Consider the following 24,312-nt stretch of genomic DNA (forward strand, 5'->3'; position numbering starts at 1 on the left):
TCTGCTGAACTTACCTTCAGTCCCCACCTGTCCAAGGGGCTGCCCATTCTGTTTGTAGGGGTTGAACTTGGGTTTTGGAGCCACCACAGGTGCGAATTTCTTTGGTGTTTGTTGAGTGGACACGGAGATGCTGGGAGTGGCGATTGATGCCATGGTCTCTACTCTGGCTGGTACATGCCCAGAGTCATCGGTCTGCCGTGGTGGGAGCCAAGTTGGATTGGACATGATTTATAAACCTAAAGCAAAGAAGAGTTAAATGAGAGTGTGCTTACTGTGAGGTGGTCACTAAATCTCAATGAAAAGCTCACCGTGCACCAACCATGCAAACAACATCACTATTAGATATGGATAAGTCAGATCGTTCAGTCCATTCTACTTAATCCATCATCATAAACCCTTCAGCACATCCTATCAGAGCCTCTCAATGTTTCTTACAGTGTCAGCTGGGCTCAGTTGGTAACATTCTTTGAGTCATGAGATTCTGGGTTCAAGTCCCACTCTAGGGCTTGAGCACAAAAATCAAGACTGACACTTCAGTGCAGCACTGAGGGAGGTGCTGTCTTTTGAACGAGATGTTAAACCAAGGGCCGGCCTGCCTGTTTGGGTGGATGTGAAAGATCCCGTGGCAATATTTCAAAGAAGGACAGGGGAGTTATCCCTGGTGCTCTGGCCATTATTTTTCCCTCAATCAACATTACACATACAGGTTATCAGGTCATTATCACATTGCTGTTTTTGGGATCTTGCTGTGTGTATATTGGCTGCCCACATTATGACAGTCACTGAAGTCCAGTCATTATGAAAAGTGCTATATAAATGTAAGCCTTTCTTTTTTGTCTTTAAAAATGATCCCAGGAACTCTTGCCACCATTCCCTCAACCAGAATTCCATTCCCGGTCCCGGTGTGTGAAGAACTTCCCAGTCCAACTCTGACCTTCAGCTCCCTGACATCCTCTATTCAAAGGTAATGTTCCAGATTTACCCTTTCAATCCCCTTTAGTAACTTTCACACCTGGCAGCTTGGTTCTCGATCCCCTCTTTTGTTGATCTGTCCTGATATCTACACGTTGAAAGTATTGTGAACAGGTTGGTGGGATGGACGGGGAAGTGACAGATTAAATTTACTGCACAGAAGTGTGAAGTGATTCCTCTCGGTAGAAAGAGCATTGAGACACAAAAAAAGGGATACAACTCTAAATGTGGTGGAGGAACATGTGGGGAGAGGGGAGATTGGAGAATGGAGTGGGAGGGAGGGGGGAGCGGGGTGGCAAGGAGAGGGAGAGAGAGAGAAGAGGGAGGGAGAGAAGAGAGGGAGGGAAAGGGAGTGGGAGGGAGGAGAGGGCGGGAGGGAAGAAGGTGAGATGGGAGAGGGAGGGAGAGGGAAGAGGGAAGGGGAAGGAGAAGGGAGAAGGAGAGAGAAGAGGGTGAGGGGAGAGGGAGAGAGAACAGAGGGAGAGGGAAGGGGAGGGGAGAGGGGAGAATGGAGAGAGAGGGAAAAGGGAGAGTTGGGAGGGAGATGAGTGGAATAGAGGTATATACAACTATAAGCACGCGATGATAGACAGGCAGTTTCTGGGATACTGAGGTAGATTTGAAACCTCTCCAATAGCCCAGTGGTGTGAGTTCTAATCACACTGGAGAAAATAAACTCTATTCCATAAATGTAGCAAATGTAGCATAAAAAAACTATAACAGCTGATGAATTATCAGAAATATCCAGCCGCTTCATTAATGTCCTTCAGGGAATGGACAATGGCTAGTCCTGACCTAATAAACCACTGTAACTGCAATTGGATCATCACTCAAAAAGACCAGTGGGCTTGGGCAACAAGTTCCACATTAAGGGGCAATTGTCCCAATTCCCTCAGAATGTCAACCAGAAAGGAAATCACAAGAGGACACTCTCATCCTATCGGATTCTCCTCTCGTTTGGGAAAGGGATCCAGTGCAGCAACAATGATGAATGTGGCACATTTAACTCTTTTCCATTTCAGATTTTGTGCTAATTGTTCACAATCCCAGCTGCAACCACAGAGCGTGCACAAAGTTATTTGTTACGCAAAAAGTAAATCAAGGCGGGTACTGTAATCCTCCTCAGTGTTCACAGGATTTACTCAAACGAGCATTCTCTAATGATCGTCACATTAGCAACACTGCTTTTAACCATCTGCTGGGTAAAATCTGAGTCAGCATGCTGCAACATCATGGCTCATCCAAACGAACAACTTCAGCACTAAGACAGCAGAAACAGGCAGGAGGCTGACCACAGCTCACTCATGACTAAGTCCAACGTGCGCCGGTGCTGACCTGGGCTCACAGCTGGTTACACTTCAGTCTACATGTTACAGCTACAAACACACTGAAAACAGATTGATATTCAATTCGTTTCAGATTCTGGTTGGAATGTTAAATACACTCGGCAGCAGTGCCACTGATAACACTCCACATATGACAATTCTTGGAAGATTGGAAAATGAGGAGTTTTATTTTCAGATTTTTCTTTTCCCATGATGCAGTCTTATGGTACTTAAAAAACAATACCTCCGTGCTGATTAAAACGAGCAAGAGTTAACATTGGGAAACAAAACATTCATTGCACAGAAACCCAGTTATCAGAAAATCCTCATCACTCTCTGCCCAATTTCACTTATACCCTCATAGATGTAAAAATGAAATCTAGCCCACTCTCTCCGCCCCAAACTGTCATAGGGACAGGATGAGGCCATTCAGCCCCTCCAGCCTGTTCCCTCATTAAATCAGATCATAACTGATTTGTACCTTAACTACATTTACCCAATTTTGATCTATACTCCAGCCTTAGAAAAGAAGAGTCTATTCATCCCATTCTTGAAAATTTCAATTGATCCCCAGTCTTTTGGGGGAGTGAATTCCAGATGTTCACTATCCTTGGTGTGAAGAAGTACTTCCTGATTTCACCACTGGCTCTAATCATGAGATCATTGCCCCTTGTTCTACACTCTCCTACCAGAGGAAGCAGCTTCTCTTTATCCACCCTGTCAACAACACCTCAATGAAACCATCCTTCAATCTTTCAAACACAGGGAAATACAAGCCTAGTCTGTGTCCTTGCAATTTAACCCTGGCATCCTTCTGGTGAATCTATACTGCGCCTGCTCCAAGGCCAATACATTGTGCAGTGTCCAGATTGAATGCACTTACTTCAGATCGGGTGTGACCGAGACTCTGGACAACTGAAGCATCTCTTCCTCACTTTTGTACTCCCACCTTCTTGAGGTAAAGGCCAGCCTCCATTAGCCTTTCTGTGCACCAGCCATTAGCAATCTATCTACTTGAACACCTAAATCCCTTGGCTCCTCCTCAGTCCCAGTCTAGAAACATTAAGAGTACAATATGATTTGCTTTCTCAGAATCAAAGTGGATGACCTCACATCTCCACCACACTGAACTCCATCTGGCACAGTTTTGCCCACTGAATCTATCAATGCCCCCTTGTAACTACATGCTGTCATCCAGACAGCTTATCATGCCAAGTGTCATCTGTACCCTAGAATACTAAACTCTACGATAAAAACAGAAACTGCTGGGAATACTCAGCAGTTCCTGTGTAGAGAGATATACAGAATTAATGTTTCAGGTCAATGACCTCTCAGCAAAACTGGGACAAGTTAGAGGTGCAATAGGATTTGAGAAAGGGATGGGTGAGACAAGGACAAAGGGAGGCCTGTGAAAGGGTTGAAGACAGCAGGAATTGATTGAGAGAAGAGTTAGTCTTCCAGGGGCAAAGGGAATGGTGATGGGGAAAGAAAAGGAAACAAATTGGGGGGATAGAGCTCATGGTGTGAAATTGTTGAACTCATTGTGGAGTCCTGAAGGCTGCAAAGTGCCTAACTGAAAGATGAGGTGCTGCTCCTCAAACTTATGTTGAGTTTCACTGGAACAGTGCAACAGACTGAGATGTCAGCGTGAGAGCAAGTTGGAGAATTGAAATGACAGGTCACCGGAAGCTCTGGGTCATGTTTGTTGACCGAACAGATGGTGTTCCGCAAAGCGGTCACCCAGTCTGCATTTGGTCTCGCCAATGTACAGGAGACCACACTGTGAGCAGCAAATACAGTAGGCTAGATTGAAAGAAGCACAAGTAAATGACTGATTCACCTGGAAGGCGTGATTGGGACTTGGACGGTGAGGAGAGAGGAAGTAATGGGGCAGATGTCACATCTCCTGCATTTGCATGGAAAGGTGCAGTGGGAAGGCGACAGGGCGCTGGGGGTAACTGTGGAGTGGACCAGGGTATCACAGAGGGAACGGTCCCTTTGGAATGCTGAAAGGGGAGGTGAGGAGAAACTGTTTGGTGGCAGCATCATGCTGGAGGTGGTGGAAATGGTGGAAAATGATGCAATGAATATGGAGGCTGATGGGGTGGAAAGTGAGGACAAGGTGAACCCTATCTTAACCCTTCCCCTCTGTCCCAGAGCTGAGAGAAGAAGTGTGGGAAATGTGACAGGCAGAGCTGAGGGCCCTGTCACATTTGCCCCTTGGAGAGGCATCTGCAGCTGGGGAAAGAAGAAGTCATATCAGAAGCACTGTTGTGGAAGGTTTCATCATCAGAACAGATGCCATAGAGGCAGAAAAACTGGGGGATTATAACGGAACCCTTACAGCGTGTAGGGTGTGAGAAAGTGTAGTCGAGGTAGCTGTGAGAGTTGGTGGGCTTATAATGGATATTAGTTGATAGCCAGAAATAGAGACAGAGAAGTCAAGGAAGGGAAGGGAAGAGTCGAGATGGACTATGTGAAACTGAGAGAAAGGTGGAAATTGGAAGTAAAGATGTTGCCACTTTCCAATCCAGGGCAGGAGCAGGATACGGCATCGATACAGTCATCAATGCGCCAGAAAGAGAATGTGGCAGTGGACCTGAGTAGGACTGAAACAAGAAATGCTCCACATATCCCACAACAAGACAGGAATAATTGGGACCCATGTGGGTACCCATAGCAACACCTTTTATTTGCAGGAAGTGAATGGAGTTAAAGGAGAAATTGTTCAGATTGAGAACAAGCTCAGGCAGGTGGAGGAGGTTGGTGGTGGATGGAGACTTGTTGGGCCTCCATTCAAGGACGAAGAAGAGAACACTCAAGAGCATCAACCCATGTCACAACGTAACATCCAATTCAACTAGCTTTCATTTTTGAAAACAACCCATCATGTGGAACACTATTGGATGCTTTTTCGAAGCCCATATGTAAGTCTACGTCAGCTCACAGTCAGGTACAGCACGGGGTTAGATACAGAGTAAAGCTCCCTCTACACCATCCCCATCAAACACTCCCAGGACAGGTACAGCATGGGGTTAGATACAGAGTAAATCTCCCTCTACACCGTCCCCATCAAACACTCGCAGGGAAGGTACCAACCCTCTGACAGTGCAGCACTCCCTCAGCACTGCCCCTCTGCCAGTGCAACAGTCCCTCAATACCGACCCTCCGACAGTGCAGTGCTCCCTCAGTACTGACCCTCCGACAGTGCAGCACTCCCTCAGTACTGACCCTCCGACAGTGCAGCACTCCCTCAGTACTGACTCTCCGACAGTGCAGCACTCCCTCAGCAGTGATCCTCCGACAGTGCAGCACTCCCTCAGCAGCAACCCTCCGACAGTGCGGCACTCCCTCAGTACTGACCCTCCGACAGTGCGGCACTCCCTCAGTACTGACTCTCCGACAGTGCGGCACTCCCTCAGTACTGACCCTCCGACAGTGCGGCACTCCCTCAGTACTGACCCTCTGACAGTGTGGCACTCCCTCAGTACTGACCCTCTGACAGTGCGGCACTCCCTCAGTACTGACCCTCCAACAGTGCGGCACTCCCTCAGTACTGACCCTCCAACAGTGCGGCACTCCCTCAGTACTGACCGTCCGACAGTGCAGCACTCCCTCAGTACTGACCGTCCGACAGTGCAGCACTCTCTCAGTACTGACCGTCTGACAGTGCAGCACTCCCTCAGTACTGACCCTCCGACAGTGTGGCACTCTCTCAGTACTGACCGTCCGACAGTGCGGCGCTCCCTCAGTACTGACCGTCCGACAGTGCGGCGCTCCCTCAGTACTGATCCTCCGACATTGCGGCGCTCCCTCAGTACTGACCCTCCGACATTGCGGCACTCCATGACTGTACGGCATCTGCTTTCTTGGTTAATGGGCTCAAGTCTCTGGGGAGATTGTTAAACAAACGTTTCTTACAACTGGAAAGCGCTACCCACCAAGCCAATCTTACACTGTCTGACCACCAATGCCAGTGAGACATGCATTTCTCTGTTGAGCTGCTGGTGTCTCAACAGGACCAGGAATCCTGTGATGATTTCTTGTGACATTGAGGGTTCTTCAAAGCATCTTGACTGTCATTGAGCTCATCCAATCAGATTTTGCAGATGAACTAGTAATCACAGCACTAATCCAGCACTGAGTACCGGCTTGTGAAATGTGACGAGCTATATGAAGCACTTGTGAGGGAACATCCTGTATGATTTCCTTTCATGTATCAGACAGTTTGATGCACTTTCTATCCCGGGGTTAGTTCCTTGGCTGCATTATCAGGAAGAGCTCAGTGTTCGCACAGGCTTTGGCCTTCATTCTGCCCCCTCACAAACCAAACCACCAAGGAAAACATGCTGATGGGTTCAGTTAATACAGCAGATCGTCCAAACAGCTGGTACACATATGATGGGTTGAATGGCTTCCTTTGGTACAGTGTTATTCTATGGTCTCATTGGCTGTAACTATAACTAGAAAAACTGCATTAGCTATCGTGACCAATGTGCAAAAAGTAACTCACAGGCTGCAAAATACTGGGATTTCCTAAGAATGTGAATAGCTCTCAATAAACTGATGCGTAGCTAAACTGGTGTGTTTGCTCCAATTCTAGTCATCCAGACAAGTAGACCAATAGGACCAAAGAATGAGTTCGAATCCCACCAATGACAGATTGAAAATTAAAAATCGGTTTAAAAATTTGGAAATAAAATGTTGGTGTCAGTAAAAGTGTTCTAAAAACCCAACTGGTTCGGTAATGCCCTATAGGGAAGGAAACCTGCTCACAATACCCAGTCTGGATCTATATGTGAATCCAGTTCCACACCAGCACAGCTGGTTCTTAACTGACCTCTGAAGTGGTGCAAAAAGTAACCGAGCCACTCCATTTGTATCAAACCTCAAGGCAACTATGGGTGAGTGATAATGGGCTCTTGCCAGTGATGTCCATATCTGGCAAGTGAGTCAGTTAAGGGAATAGTGTGGCCTATGAAAGAACAGGACCATACTGGACTTGGTCAGTGGGTTCAGTGTGTTGCTGGACACGGGTAGGGGGTCAGTGTGGTTCATACTGGACGTGGGTAGGGGGGTCAGTGTGGTTCATACTGGACGTGGGTAGGGGGGTCAGTGTGGTTCATACTGGACGTGGGTAGGGGGGTCAGTGTGGTTCATACTGGACGTGGGTAGGGGGGTCAGTGTGGTTCATACTGGACGTGGGTAGGGGGGTCAGTGTGGTTCATACTGGACGTGGGTAGGGGGGTCAGTGTGGTTCATACTGGACGTGGGTAGGGGGGTCAGTGTGGTTCATACTGGACGTGGGTAGGGGGTCAGTGTGGTTCATACTGGACGTGGGTAGGGGGGTCAGTGTGGTTCATACTGGACGTGGGTAGGGGGGTCAGTGTGGTTCATACTGGACGTGGGTAGGGGGGTCAGTGTGGTTCATACTGGACGTGGGTAGGGGGGTCAGTGTGGTTCATACTGGACGTGGGTAGGGGGGTCAGTGTGGTTCATACTGGACACAGGTAGGGGGGTCAGTGTGGTTCATACTGGACACGGGTAGGGGGTCAGTGTGGTTCATACTGGACACAGGTAAGGGGGTCAGTGTGGTTCATACTGGATACGGGTAGGGGGTCAGTGTCGTTCATGCTGGACCTGGACAGAGAGGTCCCTGGCACGGGGGGTGGGGGGGTCAGTGTGGGTCAGTGCGGGTCATGTTGGACCCGGACAGAGGGGTCCCTGGCAGGGGGGGTCAGTGTGGGTCATGTTGGACCCGGACAGAGGGGGTCACTGGCAGGGGGGGTCAGTGTGGGTCATGTTGGACCCGGACAGAGGGGGTCACTGGCAGGGGGCGTCAGTGTGGGTCATGTTGGACCCGGACAGAGGGGGTCACTGGCAGGGGGGGTCAGTGTGGGTCATGTTGGACCCGGACAGAGGGGTCCCTGGCAGGGGGGGTCAGTGTGGGTCATGTTGGACCCGGACACAGGGGGTCACTGGCAGGGGGGGTCAGTGTGGGTCATTAGACTTGCTCTAACATATGAAAAATTCTAAACTATGTTAAATCAGCCTGCAGCAGGATTATGAGAAACTTCACACCCATTAAACTCAGAATTAATAATGCCTTCCCCACAAAGCAAGTTTCCCACCAGTTCCTGTTTCCTGTCTCCCACATCCACATCATCCCACCAAGTCCATATTTTAGTCTGCAGCGAGAGAATGGAACAGCACATATTAAATATCAGCAAAGAGACCACCAAACCAGCCAGGTTCAGAGTGAACACAATGCATTTTGTGACCCACCAGTTTTGCTTTGTCAGTTTGGGGCAGGCTCCAGTCATATTCCAGGAACAGGATGTGGCCATTCGACCCTCAAGCCAGTTCCACCATTCAGCTCAATCAGAACCAATCACTACATCAGCTGCATTTACCCACCTTCGATCTCTTTCCCTTGGAAGGTTTACCGAACAACATCTACTGATCTCGCAAAATCTCGAGGTTTCTCTTCAAGCCCGCATCAAAATCTTATAACTCGCCAGTCAGTAAATTCTCTCTGCCAAAGTATTTGGGTGTGACAGTAACTTTTACTTCCTGATAACAGATCTTCAAAGCAGCTCCGGATAATTGGCCGGGGAGATCTGCTGGAATTCCAAAATTGACACAGAGTCTGCTCTGGGGGGAGTTCCAGCTCACACAGACCTGGCTGCCCCATTCTGCACTAGGGGCTTCTCTTCATGTATAGGCCGAGGGCTCCATTTGAGCACAGGGGCATCCAGTCCTATCCCCACATATAGCAGCAGAACTTCAAGAATGAAACAGAACAGTAAGAGACCGTTCAGTCCAATGTGCCTGACTGACTCTTGGCTGTCAAATTAGACCCATTACCCTCCCTTTTGCCATCATTCTGAAGATTTTCTGCCTCCAAGTATCTGTACATTTCTCTTTGGAAAGTTATTATTAAATCTGTTTCCACTGCTCTTTCAGGAAGAGTGTTGCACTGTTGCTGGGTTTTAATTGCTGCGGGTATCTTGGCCTAATTTCCCCTGACTAGCACAGGGGTACTGGGGGAAACAGCTGCTTCTTTGTCCTCACTCCTGCTGTGAGCAACTAAATGCCCAACAGGGTACAATAGTGAGAGTGAGTGCTGAGGGAGCCCTGAACTGTCAGAGGGTCAGGGAGTGAGTGATGAGGGAGCACTGCACTGTCAGAGGGTCAGGGAGTGAGTGATGAGGGAGCCCTGCACTGTCAGAGGGTCAGGGAGTGAGTGATGAGGGAGCACTGCACTGTCAGAGGGTCAGGGAGTGAGTGATGAGGGAGCACTGCACTGTCAGAGGGTCAGGGAGTGAATGCTGAGGGAGCCCTGCACTGTCAGAGGGTCAGGGAGTGAGTGATGAGGGAGCACTGCACTGTCAGAGGGTCAGGGAGTGAGTGATGAGGGAGCCCTGCACTGTCAGAGGGTCAGGGAGTGAGTGATGAGGGAGCCCTGCACTGTCAGAGGGTCAGAGCATGAGTGATGAGGGAGCACTGCACTGTCAGAGGGTCAGGGAGTGAGTGATGAGGGAGCCCTGCACTGTCAGAGGGTCAGGGAGTGAGTGATGAGGGAGCCCTGCACTGTCAGAGGGTCAGAGCGTCAGTGATGAGGGAGCACTGCACTGTCAGAGGGTCAGGGAGTGAGTGATGAGGGAGCACTGCACTGTCAGAGGGTCAGAGCGTGAGTGATGAGGGAGCCCTGCACTGTCAGAGGGTCAGGGAGTGAGTGATGAGGGAGCCCTGCACTGTCAGAGGGTCAGGGAGTGAGTGATGAGGGAGCACTGCACTGTCAGAGGGTCAGAGCGTGAGTGATGAGGGAGCCCTGCACTGTCAGAGGGTCAGGGAGTGAGTGCTGAGGGAGCCCTGAACTGTCAGAGGGTCAGGGAGTGAGTGCTGAGGGAGCCCTGCACTGTCAGAGGGTCAGGGAGTGAGTGCTGATGGAGCCCTGCACTGTCAGAGGGTCAGGGAGTGAGTGATGAGGGAGCCCTGCACTGTCAGAGGTTCAGTACTGAGGGAGAGGAATGATTCAGATGTCTGAGAGATGTGGTAAGGCTTTGACAATGTCATGTATCTTTACTTATTGCTGTCAGGAGATGAGGGAATAGAACATTTTTGAGGTGAACTGGGCTCTGAGAGAGTGAATGTTTTATTTAAGGAACTGGAGATTGCCAAGGATACAGCTGACAGGGGGCTGGGCTGCTCCTGACCACCTAGTGGAAAGGCAGAGCAGTTACTGAAATTCTACTTTCTAATCATCATTACAGATAAAGTTCCCTTCTCTAAATATCAGGTCCAAGTGTAAATGGAAAGTGAGTTCACTGGGTTCCTGACAATTATAAATAGAACGCTGATAACCAACAAGGACTCACAAACTGAAATACAATCAAACACTCTCAAACTGTCTCTGCCAGAAATTTGAGACATAAGACACTCAACTTAACTCAGTTACAGAGTTCAACGTGACAACCTGGCGATAAAACAGCTCCCACACTGAACATTTAACAAAACCCGAAGAAACACTGAACATTTAACAAAACCCCAACACACACTGAATATTTAATAAACCTCTCCCCCACAACTGTGCATTTAATAACTCCCCCACCATCATCACCACCCCCACCAACCCCAATGTACATAATCCAGTCAATGTCACCGATTATATGTTAACCCATAGGACTGTTCAGTTCAGGCTGCAATCCACACTCTGTCTTTGGAAATCCTGAAGAAATAAGGTGGTCTGACACAAAAGCAGTAATCAGTCTGGGGCCTCTGCGATCAACAATCCTTGAGCTCGTTAGCGAAGGAGGGATTTGCAGGGTCAACTGGATAGATAATGGCAAATAGGAACATAGAAAACAGGAGCAGGGGTAGGCCATTCAGCCCGTCAAGCCTGCTCCGCCATTCAACTAGATCATGACTGATCTTCTACCTTGACGCCATTTTTCCCGCTATCCCTATATTCCTTGATGTCATTAATATCTAGAAATTTATTGCTCAGTCTTAAATATGCTCAATGATTGAGCTTCCACAACCGTCTGAAGTAGGGAATTCCAAAGATTCATCACCCTCTGAGTCTCAGTCCTGGATGCCCTTATTCTGTGTCTATGTCTCCTGGTTCTAGACCCCCCACCCCCTTGCCCACCAACCAGGGGAAACATCTTTCCTGTATCTACCCTGTCATGCTCTGGAAGAATTTTGTATATTTCAATGAGATCACCTTTCATTCTTCTAAACTCGAGAGAATATAGGCCCAGTTCCTCAATCTCTCCTCATAGGACCATCTTGCCATCCCAGGAATCAGTCTGGTGAACCATTGTTGCACTCCCCAAATATATCCTTCCTTAGATAAGGAGACCATAACTGTATACAATACTCCAAAAGCAGTCTCACCAAGGCTCTACGCAATTGCAGCAAGACATCTTTACTCCTGTACTTAAATCCTCTTGCAGTAAAGGCCAGCATATCATTTGCCTTCCTATTTGCTTGCTGCACCTGCATGTTAGCTTTTAGTGACTCATGAGCAAGGATATCCAGGTCCCTTTGGACATCAACACTTCCCAAACTCTCACCATTTAAGAAATACTCTGACTTTCTGTTTTTCCTACCAAAGTGGATAACTTCACATTTTTCCTTATCATATTCAATCTGCCATGTACTTGTCCACTCACTCAGCCTATTCAAATCCCCTTGAAGCCTCTTTGTATCCTCCTAACAACTCCTACTCCCACCTAGTTTTGTGTCAACAGCAAATTTGGAAAAATTACAGCTGGTCCTCACATCCAAATCATTGAAATAGATTGTGAATAGCTAGGGCCCAAACACCAATCTTTGTGATACCCCTAGTCACCGCCTGCCATCTTGAGAATGAACAATTGATCCCTACTCTGTTTTCTATCTGTTAACCAATTCTCAATCCATGTCAGTATATTACCCCCAATCTCATGTCCTCTAATTTTGCTTACCAACTTCCTGTATGGAACTTTATCAAAAGCTTCCTGAAAATCCAAATGTACCACATCCACTGCTTCCCCCTTATCTATTCTGGTAGTTACATCCGCAAAAAACTCTAACAGGTTTGTCAAACATGACTCCCCTTTGCATTTCTCATGTAAGGTGCCTAGGTCGATGCTGGGTGGTCTGTCTGGTTTCATTCTGATTTGACATTTCTATAGCAGTTTGGTGCAACTAAGTGTCTTGCTCAGCCATTTCAGAGGGCAGTTAAAAGTGAACCACATTGCTGTGGGTCTGGAGTGACCAGGTAAATATGGCAAATTTCCTTCTGTAACGGACACTAGTGAGCCAGATGGGTTTTTACAACAAAATGGTACCATAGCATCATTATTGGGACTCACTTTTTATTCCAGGTTTATTTAATTAATTGAGTTAATTTGGGCAAAGATCTGCATGTCCATATACAATACTGGACAAGCAGTGTGATAAAGCAGAGTCAGTGGAAAGGTTTAAAGGGGATGGTGTTGATGAAGAGCTGGGATTCCTGAGAGTACGTGTGGAACATGAGAGTGTGTTTTCAGGTGATCTCACTGAGGGGAAGCATTGTAGGCGAGAAATAGGAAGGACCATGAATAAATCCTTTCTGACCAAGTCAAGTAGTGCACAAAAATGTTGAGCAAGTTGCATTTGATTACACTGTGTTGACCTCTTTAAAGATATAAAGAGGCATCTAATTGATTCAAAACCTAAAGGCTGTGAGGAAAAGTGATCCAACTGAGGCAAAGTTTAGATGCATTGTGAAATTTGTGAAAATCTAATTTCAGGCGCTTGTTATGTAACAATGGATGGGGTAACATGAAAGGACCATACAGCGAATGCTGGGAATCTGAAAAACAACAGAAAATGTGGAAAACACTCAGCAGGTCAGGCAGCATCTGTGCTGAGAAACAGAGTTAACATTTCAGGTTGATGGTCCTTCATCAGAACCAGAATCAGAATTAATGGATAGAGTAAGATGGTCACAGATATCTGAACTCATCTGCGGAATTGCCTGAGAGTTGACCTCACTGAGGCAGAGGGCCTGTTGTAATACGTTATATATTAAAGGTAATTAAAGGATGGCCCAACCATGTTATATGCACATCTCAAGATGACTGGAGTTGGGATTTTTTGCTGAAACCACACAATCTTCACATCTCTAAATTAACTAGTTTTGATCTGAGTGAAATTCATTTTTCACAAACCACAAAAGTAAAAGGGACATTGCTTTGGTTTCAGTCTTATTAAGACTGGTCTGCGGATTTTTAGATTTTCGAGAAAGGAATTGAATTATTTCTTCATTTTTTTACTGTTTACCGTATCTGCGAGTGCCGCAGCCAAAGAAATAAATTATATTCGAAGCTACAAAAAATGTTTTCACGCCATTCAGTGTTTGTTTTGTTTACTGAGCGTTCTTGCTATCTAAGTGGAGGTTGATACGGTGCGCAGGTGAATCATTGGCCCCTGACCTTTTCAGATATCCAACATGTGAAGATAATTTCCCTTCAGTCATGCTATTCTAAAAAACGCAAATGCCTTTCCCTCCTTAAAAGGCATTGAGTCGCAGAATAACAGCTGCAAGGTCTCTGCATCTGTCACTTCTTCCCCATAACCTTTACTTCTTGAAGTCTATAGCAGCTTGTGATGATGCTGCATTTTTTATCTATGATAATCATAATCAGTTTTTGTCTGTCTAGGCTGTTTTAATTGGACAGTTTAAAGGATGCATCTTTTGGTAACTTTATTTATTGGGTTTGTTTTTTCTGTCTGTTTTTTCTTTCTTTCAGGAAAATGGCCTTCGCTGGCTGGGCCTAGCATTTATTGCCCATCCCTAGTTGCCCTTGAGAAGGTGGTGGTGAGCTGCCTTCTTGAACCGCTGCAGTCCACGTGATGTAGGTACACCCACAGTGCTGTTAGGGAGGGAGATCCAGGATTTTGACCCAGCAACAGTGAAGGGACAGAGATATATTTCCAAGTCAGGATGGTGTCTTGGAGAATAACTTCCAGGTGGTGGAAGTGTCTACTGCCCTTGTCCTTCTAGATGGTAGTGGTTGTGTATTTGGAAGGTGCTGTCAAAGGAACCTTGGTGAATTCCTGCAGTGTATCTTGTAGATGGTACCAACTGCTGCTACTGTGCGTCAGTAGTGGCATGAGTGGATGTTGAAGGTGTTGGATGCGGTGCCAATCAAGTGGGCTGCTTTGCTCTGGATGGTGTCAAGCTTCTTGAGCATTTCTGGAGCTGCACTCATCCAGGCAAGTGGGGAGTATTCCATCACACTCCTGACTTGTGCCTCATAGATTGTGGACAGGCTTTGGGGAGACAGGAGGTGAGTTACTCTCCACAGAATTCCCAGCCTCTGAGCTGCTCTTGTAACCATAGTGTTTATATGGCTAGTCCAGTTCAGTTTCTGGTCAATGGTAACCCCCAGGATGTTGATAGTAGAGGATTCAGTGATGGTAATGCCATTGAATGTCATGGGGCAATGGTTAGATTGTCACTTGTTGGAGACGGTAATTGCCTGGCATTTATGTGTGAATGTTACATGCCCCTTATCAGCCCAAGTCTGAATGTTGTCCAGGTCTTGCTGTATATGGGCACAGACTGCTTCAGTATCGGAGGAGTTGTGAATGGTGCCGAGGAATTCCTGCAATGATATCCTGGAACTGAGATGACTGACCTCCAACAACCACAATCATCTTCCCTTGTGCTGAGTATGACTCCAGCCAGTGGAGAGTTTTCCCCCTGATTCCCATTGACTCCAGTTTTGCTGGGGCTCCTTGATGCCACACTCAGTCAAATGCTGCCTTGATGTCAAGGGCAGTCACTCTCACCTCACCTCAGGAGTTCAGCTCTTTTGTCCATGTTTGAACCAAGGCTGTAATGAGGTCAGGAGCTGAGTGGCCCTGGCGGAACCCTAATTGGGCATCAGTGAGCAGGTTATTGCTGAGTAAGTGCTGCTTGATAGCACTAATGATGACCCCTTCCATCACTTTACTGATGATCGATGGGACGGTAATTGGCCAGGTTGGATTTATCCTGCTTTTTGTGTACAGGACATACCTGGGCAATTTTCCACATAGCCGGGTAGATGCCAGTGTTGTAGCTGTACTGGAACAGCTTGGCTAGGGGCCTGGCAAGTTCTAGAGCACAAGTCTTCAGTACTATTGTCAAATGTTGTCAAGACCGACAGCCTTTGTAGTATCCAATACCTTCAGCCAGTTCTTGATATCACAAGGAATGAATCAAATTGGCTGAGGACTGGCATCTGTGATGAGGAGGCCAAGATGGATCATCCACACGGCACTTCTGGCTGAAGACTGTTGCAAATGTTTCAGCCTTGCACTGACATGCTGGGCTCCCCCAACATTTTGGAACCTCCTCCTCCAGTGAGCTGTTTAGTTGTCCACCGCCATTCACGACTGGATGTGGCAGGACTGCAGAGCTTAGATCTAGAGAATGAAAACAGCAGAAGGTAAGGGGAGCTCAATAACTAAGCTACCCTGGCCGGAGAGATTGTTTCCATGGAAGAGATGGAAGGAATGAGATGGAGCTGGCATTGGAGGGGGTGGATGGGAAGGATGGGATGGCATGGGAGGGAAGGGATGAGATGATGGAATTGGTTAAGTGTGACAAAAATGTGGGGCCAATTACTTTCTATGCTCATGTAAAAGTTGATCTCATGACTTTTGGCCTAAAAAAATGTAATTTTCACACATCTCATCTAAAAGTTGAATCTCATTTCTCAGGGATCAAAATTTTATTAATTACTTGGTGGTAATTACTGTTAAGCTTCTGGCGAAGGAGGAGACCTGAAGTCAAAATTTACTCAATTTAGATTTATTCATGAAGTGAAACATTACAAATGTATCACTCCTAACGCTACAACCCAACACCAGTGTCCCTAAGGTTCTCTTTAGATGTGCATAAGTAATTATCCAATGAATGCTCCCCCCCCCAACCTGTATACACTTAACCTTAATTCATTCAATCTGTAGTGTAAATGGTTAATGTTAAGTATGCAAATAGACTGTCTATATCATCATCAAGGCCAACATAAGCTCAGAACCACAAAAAAAAAACAATGATAACAGATGGTGGCAGCAGTAAAGACAACGGAAAAGCACCAAGTAAAAAATCCCAAGACTAAAGACAGAGAGGAAAAAAGCCCAGTGATGAAAAAGCAGCAAGCAAAACAACTGCAAAAAAAATACAGCATGCAAAAAACATCAACAGAACTCAAAGAAAGGCTAAAGTGAAGAAAAACCATGGAGAAAATCTTACCCTTTCCAGAGCACTTGGAAGGCCCATACCAAGCCAAGAAGTGGCAAAACTGGCGTCATAGGTTTAGCAGGTATAGAACTTCTTCAGGACTAGCAGAGAAGCCTAGCAAGGAACAGGGTCAGTGCCCTTTTCTATGCTATAGGCAGTAGTGCAGGTGACATAATGATCAGACAGGGCATTAATGAAGAAACGGTGACATACAAATATTCAATAAAAGCTTTTGAGACATATCTCAGCCTTCAAAGGAACACAATCGTGGAAATTATGAAACTCAATTGACGTACCCAAAAACCACAAGAGAGCACATGATTCCTTCATTAATGATTTAAATCAACTAGCTGAGGAGTGTGAATATGGAGCCCTGAAATATGAATTAATTCAGGATCGTACAGTTATAGAATTCTTAGAGGAGATTTTATCAGGTTTTTAACGGCCCTGTGAGGGTTTAACAGCAGTTAACAAGGCAGGCAGAAGTGAAAAAGCAAAATTGTGTATTTATTCGAGATGACAAGGAGATTTCATGGGGAAAAATGACTGAAACAGTACAGTTTGTAGGACACAGCAGTAGCAGCACACCGACTCAAAAATGGGGAAAGAGCAAAGAAACCGCGGTAGCCGCCATTATTCAGTATTCTCAATGTGGTGGGAAAAGGCTACCCAAGCACCAACAGTGGCCCTGCCAAAATGCAGAATGCATTCCTGTGAGTGGACAGGACATTTTAAAGCTGTATGCTGCAGAAAAAAGCTCCTAACTCAGAAATTTAAGGAGGAACCAATTATAGCAAGTAGCATTCAATAAACTGAAGATGTAAAAGACAACGAAGTGTCATTCTTGGGAGAAATTACAGGATCTAATGATAACTAGTCATGCACAGGCATTATGGTCAATGGGCATAAAACAAACTTCAAATCAGGCACTAGAGCACAAGTTTCAGTTCCTTCAAACACAGAACAGTGGCTAAAGCAAGATTTCCTCAAGCCATTGGTCATACAACTCCATGGTCCAGGAGGCATTCAGCTGAAGGTCAAGGGACAGGTGACTGATAAACTTCAGTACAAAGGAAGAGAAGTCACAGAAACTTTATACATGATCCAAAACCCAAAGTGTTCACTATTAAGCGAAAAAGCTTGCATGGAGTGACAACCCACCTATAATGTAGACACATTGGGAAGCCAAGACAAACTGATAGAATTCAGGAAAGAATTTCCAAGCTTAACTACAACCAATTATATCCAAGGAAAACAACAAACTACAGCGGATGCAGTGTCACACTGATTCCTAGTGAAAAACCTGAACAAAAGGACATATATTTTGTTGAAGATATGGAGTCCTATATTTCACTGACCATAAAATTTCGATCAGCAACAACACAGAGGCTAAATGACATTCAAAAGGCACAAAAAGCAGATGAAGAATGTGCTGAAATGTGGAAATATTGCATAAATGTATGGCTAGGATACATTTCAAATAATCTCATCCTGAAGCAATACTTCAAGCAGTGAAGGCATCTCAGTGTCATGGATGACTTGCGGATTTCTGATGAGAGATTGGTCATTCCAAGAGTTCTCAAGTTTGAGATCATTCAGAGAATACACCAGGGACACCTGCATATTACAAAGTGTTGTGCCAGAGCACAAAATTCCGTTTGGTGCCAGGGATCTCAAAATCATTAGAAGAGATGATGTCAAATTGCAGCATCTGTGCAATCCATTGCCAGGAACAATGAGAACCACTGATGGTATCATAATTTCCACCCGGACAATGGGAATGTCTCAGAAAGGATCTTTTGAGCTCAAAGGGAAGACATTCCTCATAGTTGTTGACTATTACTGCAGATGGATTGAGGATAAGCGTCTACATGGTACTACCTCGGAAGCTGTCATTATGTTCCTAAAATAATTTTTTGCCACACATGACATTCCAGACGTCATAATTTCAGATATTGGCCCAGTGTTTACCAATGAATGTTTTAAGCATTTTGCAGACACCTATGGGTTTGTCCACATGACTAGCTCACCCAGGTACCTGCAATCTAATGGGGAAGCTAAACGAGGAACAAGGGCGGTGAGTGAAGGATTTGTTGAAGAAAAATGACTATATCAACTTGGCACTGTTGAGCCACCACTCCACACCAATCCAGAATGGTCTGGCTCCATCCGAACTTCTAACGGTAAGAGAACTGTGGACTTAACTTCCTGTTCTTCTGTACATGCTTATACCATGCCTCAAGGCAGCAGGTATAGAGAGAGTAAGGGAGAAGGAGGATGAGTATCATGCAAATCAAACCAGAAACTATAATCAATGCCATAAAGTACATAACTTATCAGAACTCCAGACAGTGGAATCAGTATGGATTTGTGACCAAAACTGCACAGGCCAGGTTTTGGATAAAACACTACAACTGGATTTTTATCTGACTGAAACTGGAATAGTGAGAAGAAACAGAAGTACACTTGTATCTACAAAAAGGAGACCTTCAATGGAATGGACCAATTACCCAGAAGATCAGGAAGCCAAACTGAACAGCGAGCTGAAGGTCTCTGATTATTCCTGTACTACTCTACTGCGTTCGAGAACATGGAGAACTTGAACCCTATACATCCTCCAAGGGAACCGAGAACAAGATCAGGGAGATTGTGAATTCGCTACAACAGTTATCTCTGTGAACCAGGGATGAAAGCAAAGACTTTGGGGGAGATGTAGGATAATGTAAATAATATAGTTAATAGAGTCAGAGAATTGGGGGTGTCAGGAAGATATAATAATGTTATTGGAATTTATTGTAAGATAGTGATATCTGTGTCTGTGTGTGTGTGTGTGTGTGTGTGTGTGTGTGTGTGTGTGCGTGCACAAGACTTAATTGGATTAAAGACAGCTGGTCTGAAGGCTTTGATGTATTAGAAAATGAGTGATGTTTGAAATGTTAAGTAGGTAAATGTGGGGGATGTTTAGAATTTAAGGTGTAAAAGGACATTTGCATTGTTAAATAAACCAAACTAGATTGTTTTCAGAGAGGTGAAATATGTCATCTAGCCAGGAGAAGTTCAGAAACAGTGTGTTTATTTTTCCCAAAGATTACTGGTCAAATTGGTACTATGAGAGATTTTTATTATGAGAGATGAAGTCCAAAGACATAGTGAAACAATGGGAATTTGCATTCAATGGGGAAAATATGGATAAAGGAGCAAAGGCTGTGTGTAAGGGTAGGCATTCTAAGATTTAACAAGTGTGAAAGGCCTTCAGAATCTAAGCCTCAGCTGCAGTCTACAAGGAACTGAAGTTAAGAAAACTCATTTTGAATTGGATTGTTCAGGGTATCTTGTTTCTTTGCCTGGGTCTTTTATAATCTATGTGTCTTACCGTTGCCTTAATGAAAGTGTAACTGGATTAATTAGGGGATTTAGAAGTTATCATAGTATTAATTTGTAGATCCATGTATATATTTTAAATCATTTCTTCTATTAATAAAGGTTTAATTTAGTTTTATAAGAACCTATAAGACTTGGTGGTCTTATTACGACTGAATTCAAGGCACGCATCTCGAAATTTATACATATTGCAAAACAAGTTGTGGCAGTTGTCTGAAGGTTCCTCTGGGATTTGAGCAGCTCAACATTTACCATTGGCTGTGCCATAACAGAGGGAGATGGAGTGTAAAGAGTTAATGTAAATAGACACTCTACATCATTAGTGATGTAAGATCACATGACAATAGAGCATGCTGAGAGATAGTTCTTTGTGAAGCCTCATGCTAAACCTTGTCCTCTATGCAGAGAAGACAGTTTACCAAAAGGTAAGGTTTACCAACTGTCTTGCCTCCAGCAGTCTCTCAATCCTAACCAAAGACAGCCTAAGTTAAGACCCACAAAGATGATAACAGACAATTAAAAATTACTATGGTTCATTAATTTAAAGGCACGTGTGGGAACCAGATTTTCCCTCCTCCAATTCTAGCAGCAATCTCTCAGCCAATTGACAAGACGCATGTGTACCACATGATCTATCATAATGCCTTTGAGAAAGAAGAACAAGCAAGCAGCTCAGATAAAACCAGAGAACAAAGTGGCAGAATGGGTTAATGAGCATCAGCAAAATCGTCATTTTATCAGCCACAGAGCCACCCGACTCTCCAGCCCCAGAGAAGCTAAGAAAGATGGTATTTCAGAATTCAAGACCAGTGCCAGGTTGTGCACAAGATTCATGAAAAGATGCAATTTTGTACTCTGTCAGAAAACAAATATTTCATGGCTTCTGCCACCTGAACTTGATGATAAAATCATCAAATTTCACCAGTTTGTCATCCGACATCGAGAGAAGAATTTGTATTGATTGGCCTGCATTAGAAATATGGATGAAACACAGACAAACTTCAACATGCCAGCAAACAATCCCATTACCAAGATTAGTAAAAGAACTGTCCTTCTAAAGATCTCTGGCCACAAGAAAATACAGTTCACAGTCATTCCATCTTGAATGGCAGATGGTGCAAAATTAAAGCCGATGGTGATATTCAAGCACAAAACTCTTCCCCAAAGAGAAATTTCAGAAAGGCATTGTTGCCCATGTTCACAAGAAAGGCTGAATGGAAAAAGGTGGTTTCAAAAAATGGAACAAAAAATGTGGAATTTGAGACCAGGACAACTCCGCAAAGAAAAAAGTTTGTTCATCTGGGACAAGTTCATTAAATCCCACCTTGTCAACAATGTGCTTCATAATGTGAGATCAATCAACACCAACATGGCAGCTATTCCCGATGGTCCTACACATGTTGTCCAGCCCTTGGATGTGTGTATAAATAAATCTCTCAAGGACAGTATCCGAAAGATGTGGAACAACTGGATATCGGAAGGTAAGAAAACGTTCACTAAAGGTGAAAATATGCAAGTATCCTCACTGACAATAGGCGGTAGACATGTGTAATGAACTGGATCCCAATATTGTCAAAAAAATCATTTCTATATGTAGAATATCGAATGTGATATAATTACTTGTGAAACGATGATTCCAAAGTTACTACCAATGATGATGACAAAGACGAGGGAGATTCATATGATGATGTCATAATGATGTTGCAATGAATTGTTCAATGATTCAGGTGACAAGAGTGTTTTCAAAGGATTTCAACGTGAAATGTTGCAGTTAATTCGTTACGCTTATATTGTGTTGGATGAAATGTATAAAGTTTGTAATGTTATAAAATTAAAAAATATTAGATAATAAATCTGAATTTCTTAAGTGTGGCTGGTTTTTACTTTCTTCCATTTCAATGGCCTTTTTTGGGTTTCACTTGGGCTCAAACCCAACACACATGTCAACACTCAAAAAACATTACCCATGTAAAAGTTCATCCCATGATTTTGGCTGAAAAATCTGGTCTCAAAAATTTGACATTTACACATACACATTATTTGAAACAACTTATTATTGGAAAGCTATTCTTTGTACTAAAACGTAAGATTCACTAGAATTAAAAGAATACATTAGCATTGATTCTCCAGACAAAGTTGATAGTAATGGTCTAGACCCTCCAGAGTTTCTATGCAGCCTGATTCCAAATAGGCAGCCCACCTCACAATTTGGACTCAAGGAAGGAGCAGTTATAATGTTGCAACAAAACTTGAATCCTAAACAAGGGCTTTGTCATGGAACAAGATTGGTAGTGTTTATTCCTCAAATAATATTGGGTCAATCAAATGTAAATCTGCCTTTTCAACTCAGGGGAAAACAGTTCCCAATTAAACTTTCATAATCTGTGACCATAAACAAGTCACAAGGCCAAACTCTTGACAAAATTTGTGTTTATATTCCTAGGCCTGTTCTTACACATGGACAGATTTATGCAGCTGTTTCCAGAGTGAGAAGTTTTGATTTTATTAAGGCCTTTGGTGAAAGAATAACCGGAAATCTTGTATTTGAAGATGTAATGTTGCTATAAAGACACTAATTTGACATCAAATGTTTTCCAGGCCTCTGTTAGTTTAGAAAATTAATCAAGTCCCATTCAACATTTCCTCTCTCTTCATTGACCTATATTGGTGCCCAGCCTTGCAACACCTCAATTTTAAGATACTCATTCTTATTTTCAAATCCCTCCATTACCTCTCCCTACCTCTGTAATCTCCTTCTACCCCACAACCCTCTGAGATCCCTACACTCCTCCAATTTGGGCCTCTTCAGATCAGCCATGGTCTTTTTGAAAGATGGAGTAGGCTCAATGGGCTGAATGGCCTACTCCTGCTCTAATTTTTTTCATGATTTTATGACCTCTTGTTCGCTCCCACACACTTAGTTCCATTAAGTGGCTGTTGTGCCTTCAGCCGCCTGGGTCCAAGTTCTGGAATTCCCTCCCTGAACTTCCCCACCTCTCTCTCATCCTTTAAGTTCCTTATTAACACAATCCCTTTGGCCACATATTAGGTCACCAGCCCTAAAGTCTCCTCATGTCAAATGTTGGTTGATAATCACTCCTACGAAGCACCTTGAGATTTTTTTATATTAAAGCTGTTCAAATGCAACTTGTTGTTACCTTTACTGCACTGACAGAATTAACAAAGGAGGAAATATAATAATAAAAATACATTTTTTTAAAAAAAGACATTGAACTGAGAAACTGGCAGAAGTGACAAAGCAGAACGAGAATAGAACTGGCTTCCGTTTGTTGGTCAGCTCTCAGTGAGGTATCTCTCCGATCTGACAGCACACCAAACCTGTTCTCCAACGTTATACTGTAATTCACTTTCAAAATGAGCTTAAATTCTTGAAACTTTTCACTTAAGGAACAATAACATTCTGGAAAGCAGATCCCAGCCCCATTATACCACCCTCTTTTCTGTTGCTTTTAAAATGCTGGTGTCGAAATCCCCCTCAGCTACAGCATCAGATTTAAAAAAAAGATTCTACCAATAATATCCAGGTAGAAGAAATAAGTGGGTTGTCATAACAACTGAAACATTACAACAGAATAAGTAGGTCACTACAGAGGAACACGGCGTTATTCACTCCTGATCATCACCTCTCCACCACCAGCTTTGCATCAACAACTCCATCCTACGTAAGGATGAAAATTGCAAGAGGTCCAAACAGATTCTGGTTATGAATTCAAACTCACTCCTTAAAATAAAAAAAAAATTAAAAGAGCTGAAGAGTTTTTTTCTAACTGATCTAATCAGTCAGTACTGAATCAGCTTGATCAAAGGTCACAGACCTGAAACATTAACTCTGTTTCTCTCTCCATAATGACACCAGGCCTGCTGAGTGTTTTCAGTATTTTCTGTATTTATTTCAGTTTTGACAGTTCCTGTGTCCCACTCCCATGTAATGAATATGTGGCACTGCGTATGTGTGCGTGAGAGAGAGTGTGTGCATGTGAGAGAGAGTGTGTGCATGTGCGAGAGTGTGTGTGCATGTGAGAGTGAGTGTGTGCATGTGAGAGTGTGTGCATGTGAGAGTGAGTGTGTGCATGTAAGAGTGAGAGTGTGTGCATGTGAGAGTGAGTGTGTGCATGTGAGAGTGAGAGTGTGTGCATGTAAGAGTGAGAGTGTGTGCATGTGAGAGTGAGTGTGTGCATGTGAGAGTGAGAGTGTGTGCATGTGAGAGAGAGAGTGTGTGCATGTGAGAGTGTGTGTGTGCATGAGAGAGTGAGTGTGTGCATGTGAGAGTGTGTGTGTGTGCATGTGAGAGAGAGTGTGTGTGCATGTGAGAGTGAGAGTGTGCATGTGAGAGTGTGTGCA

At 44.5% G+C, this 24,312-nt stretch overlaps 1 protein-coding gene across 3 annotated transcripts in view; it reads right to left on the reverse strand.

The window, feature by feature from the left end:
* The window catches only part of LOC121292992 (LIM domain containing preferred translocation partner in lipoma), a 525,780-nt gene that overhangs the window by 323,626 nt on the left and 177,842 nt on the right, over positions 1–24,312 (reverse strand). For all 3 annotated transcript variants that reach the window (XM_041215543.1, XM_041215524.1, XM_041215533.1), the window contains exon 3: positions 15–236. In XM_041215543.1, coding sequence (XP_041071477.1) covers positions 15–225 — 211 coding nt within the window. In that variant the 5' untranslated portion in view covers positions 226–236. The remainder of the gene's footprint in view (positions 1–14; positions 237–24,312) is intronic.

The sequence above is a fragment of the Carcharodon carcharias genome, chromosome 2 (genome assembly GCF_017639515.1).
Source record: "Carcharodon carcharias isolate sCarCar2 chromosome 2, sCarCar2.pri, whole genome shotgun sequence".
In the NCBI taxonomy this organism is placed as follows: Eukaryota; Metazoa; Chordata; class Chondrichthyes; order Lamniformes; family Lamnidae; genus Carcharodon; species Carcharodon carcharias.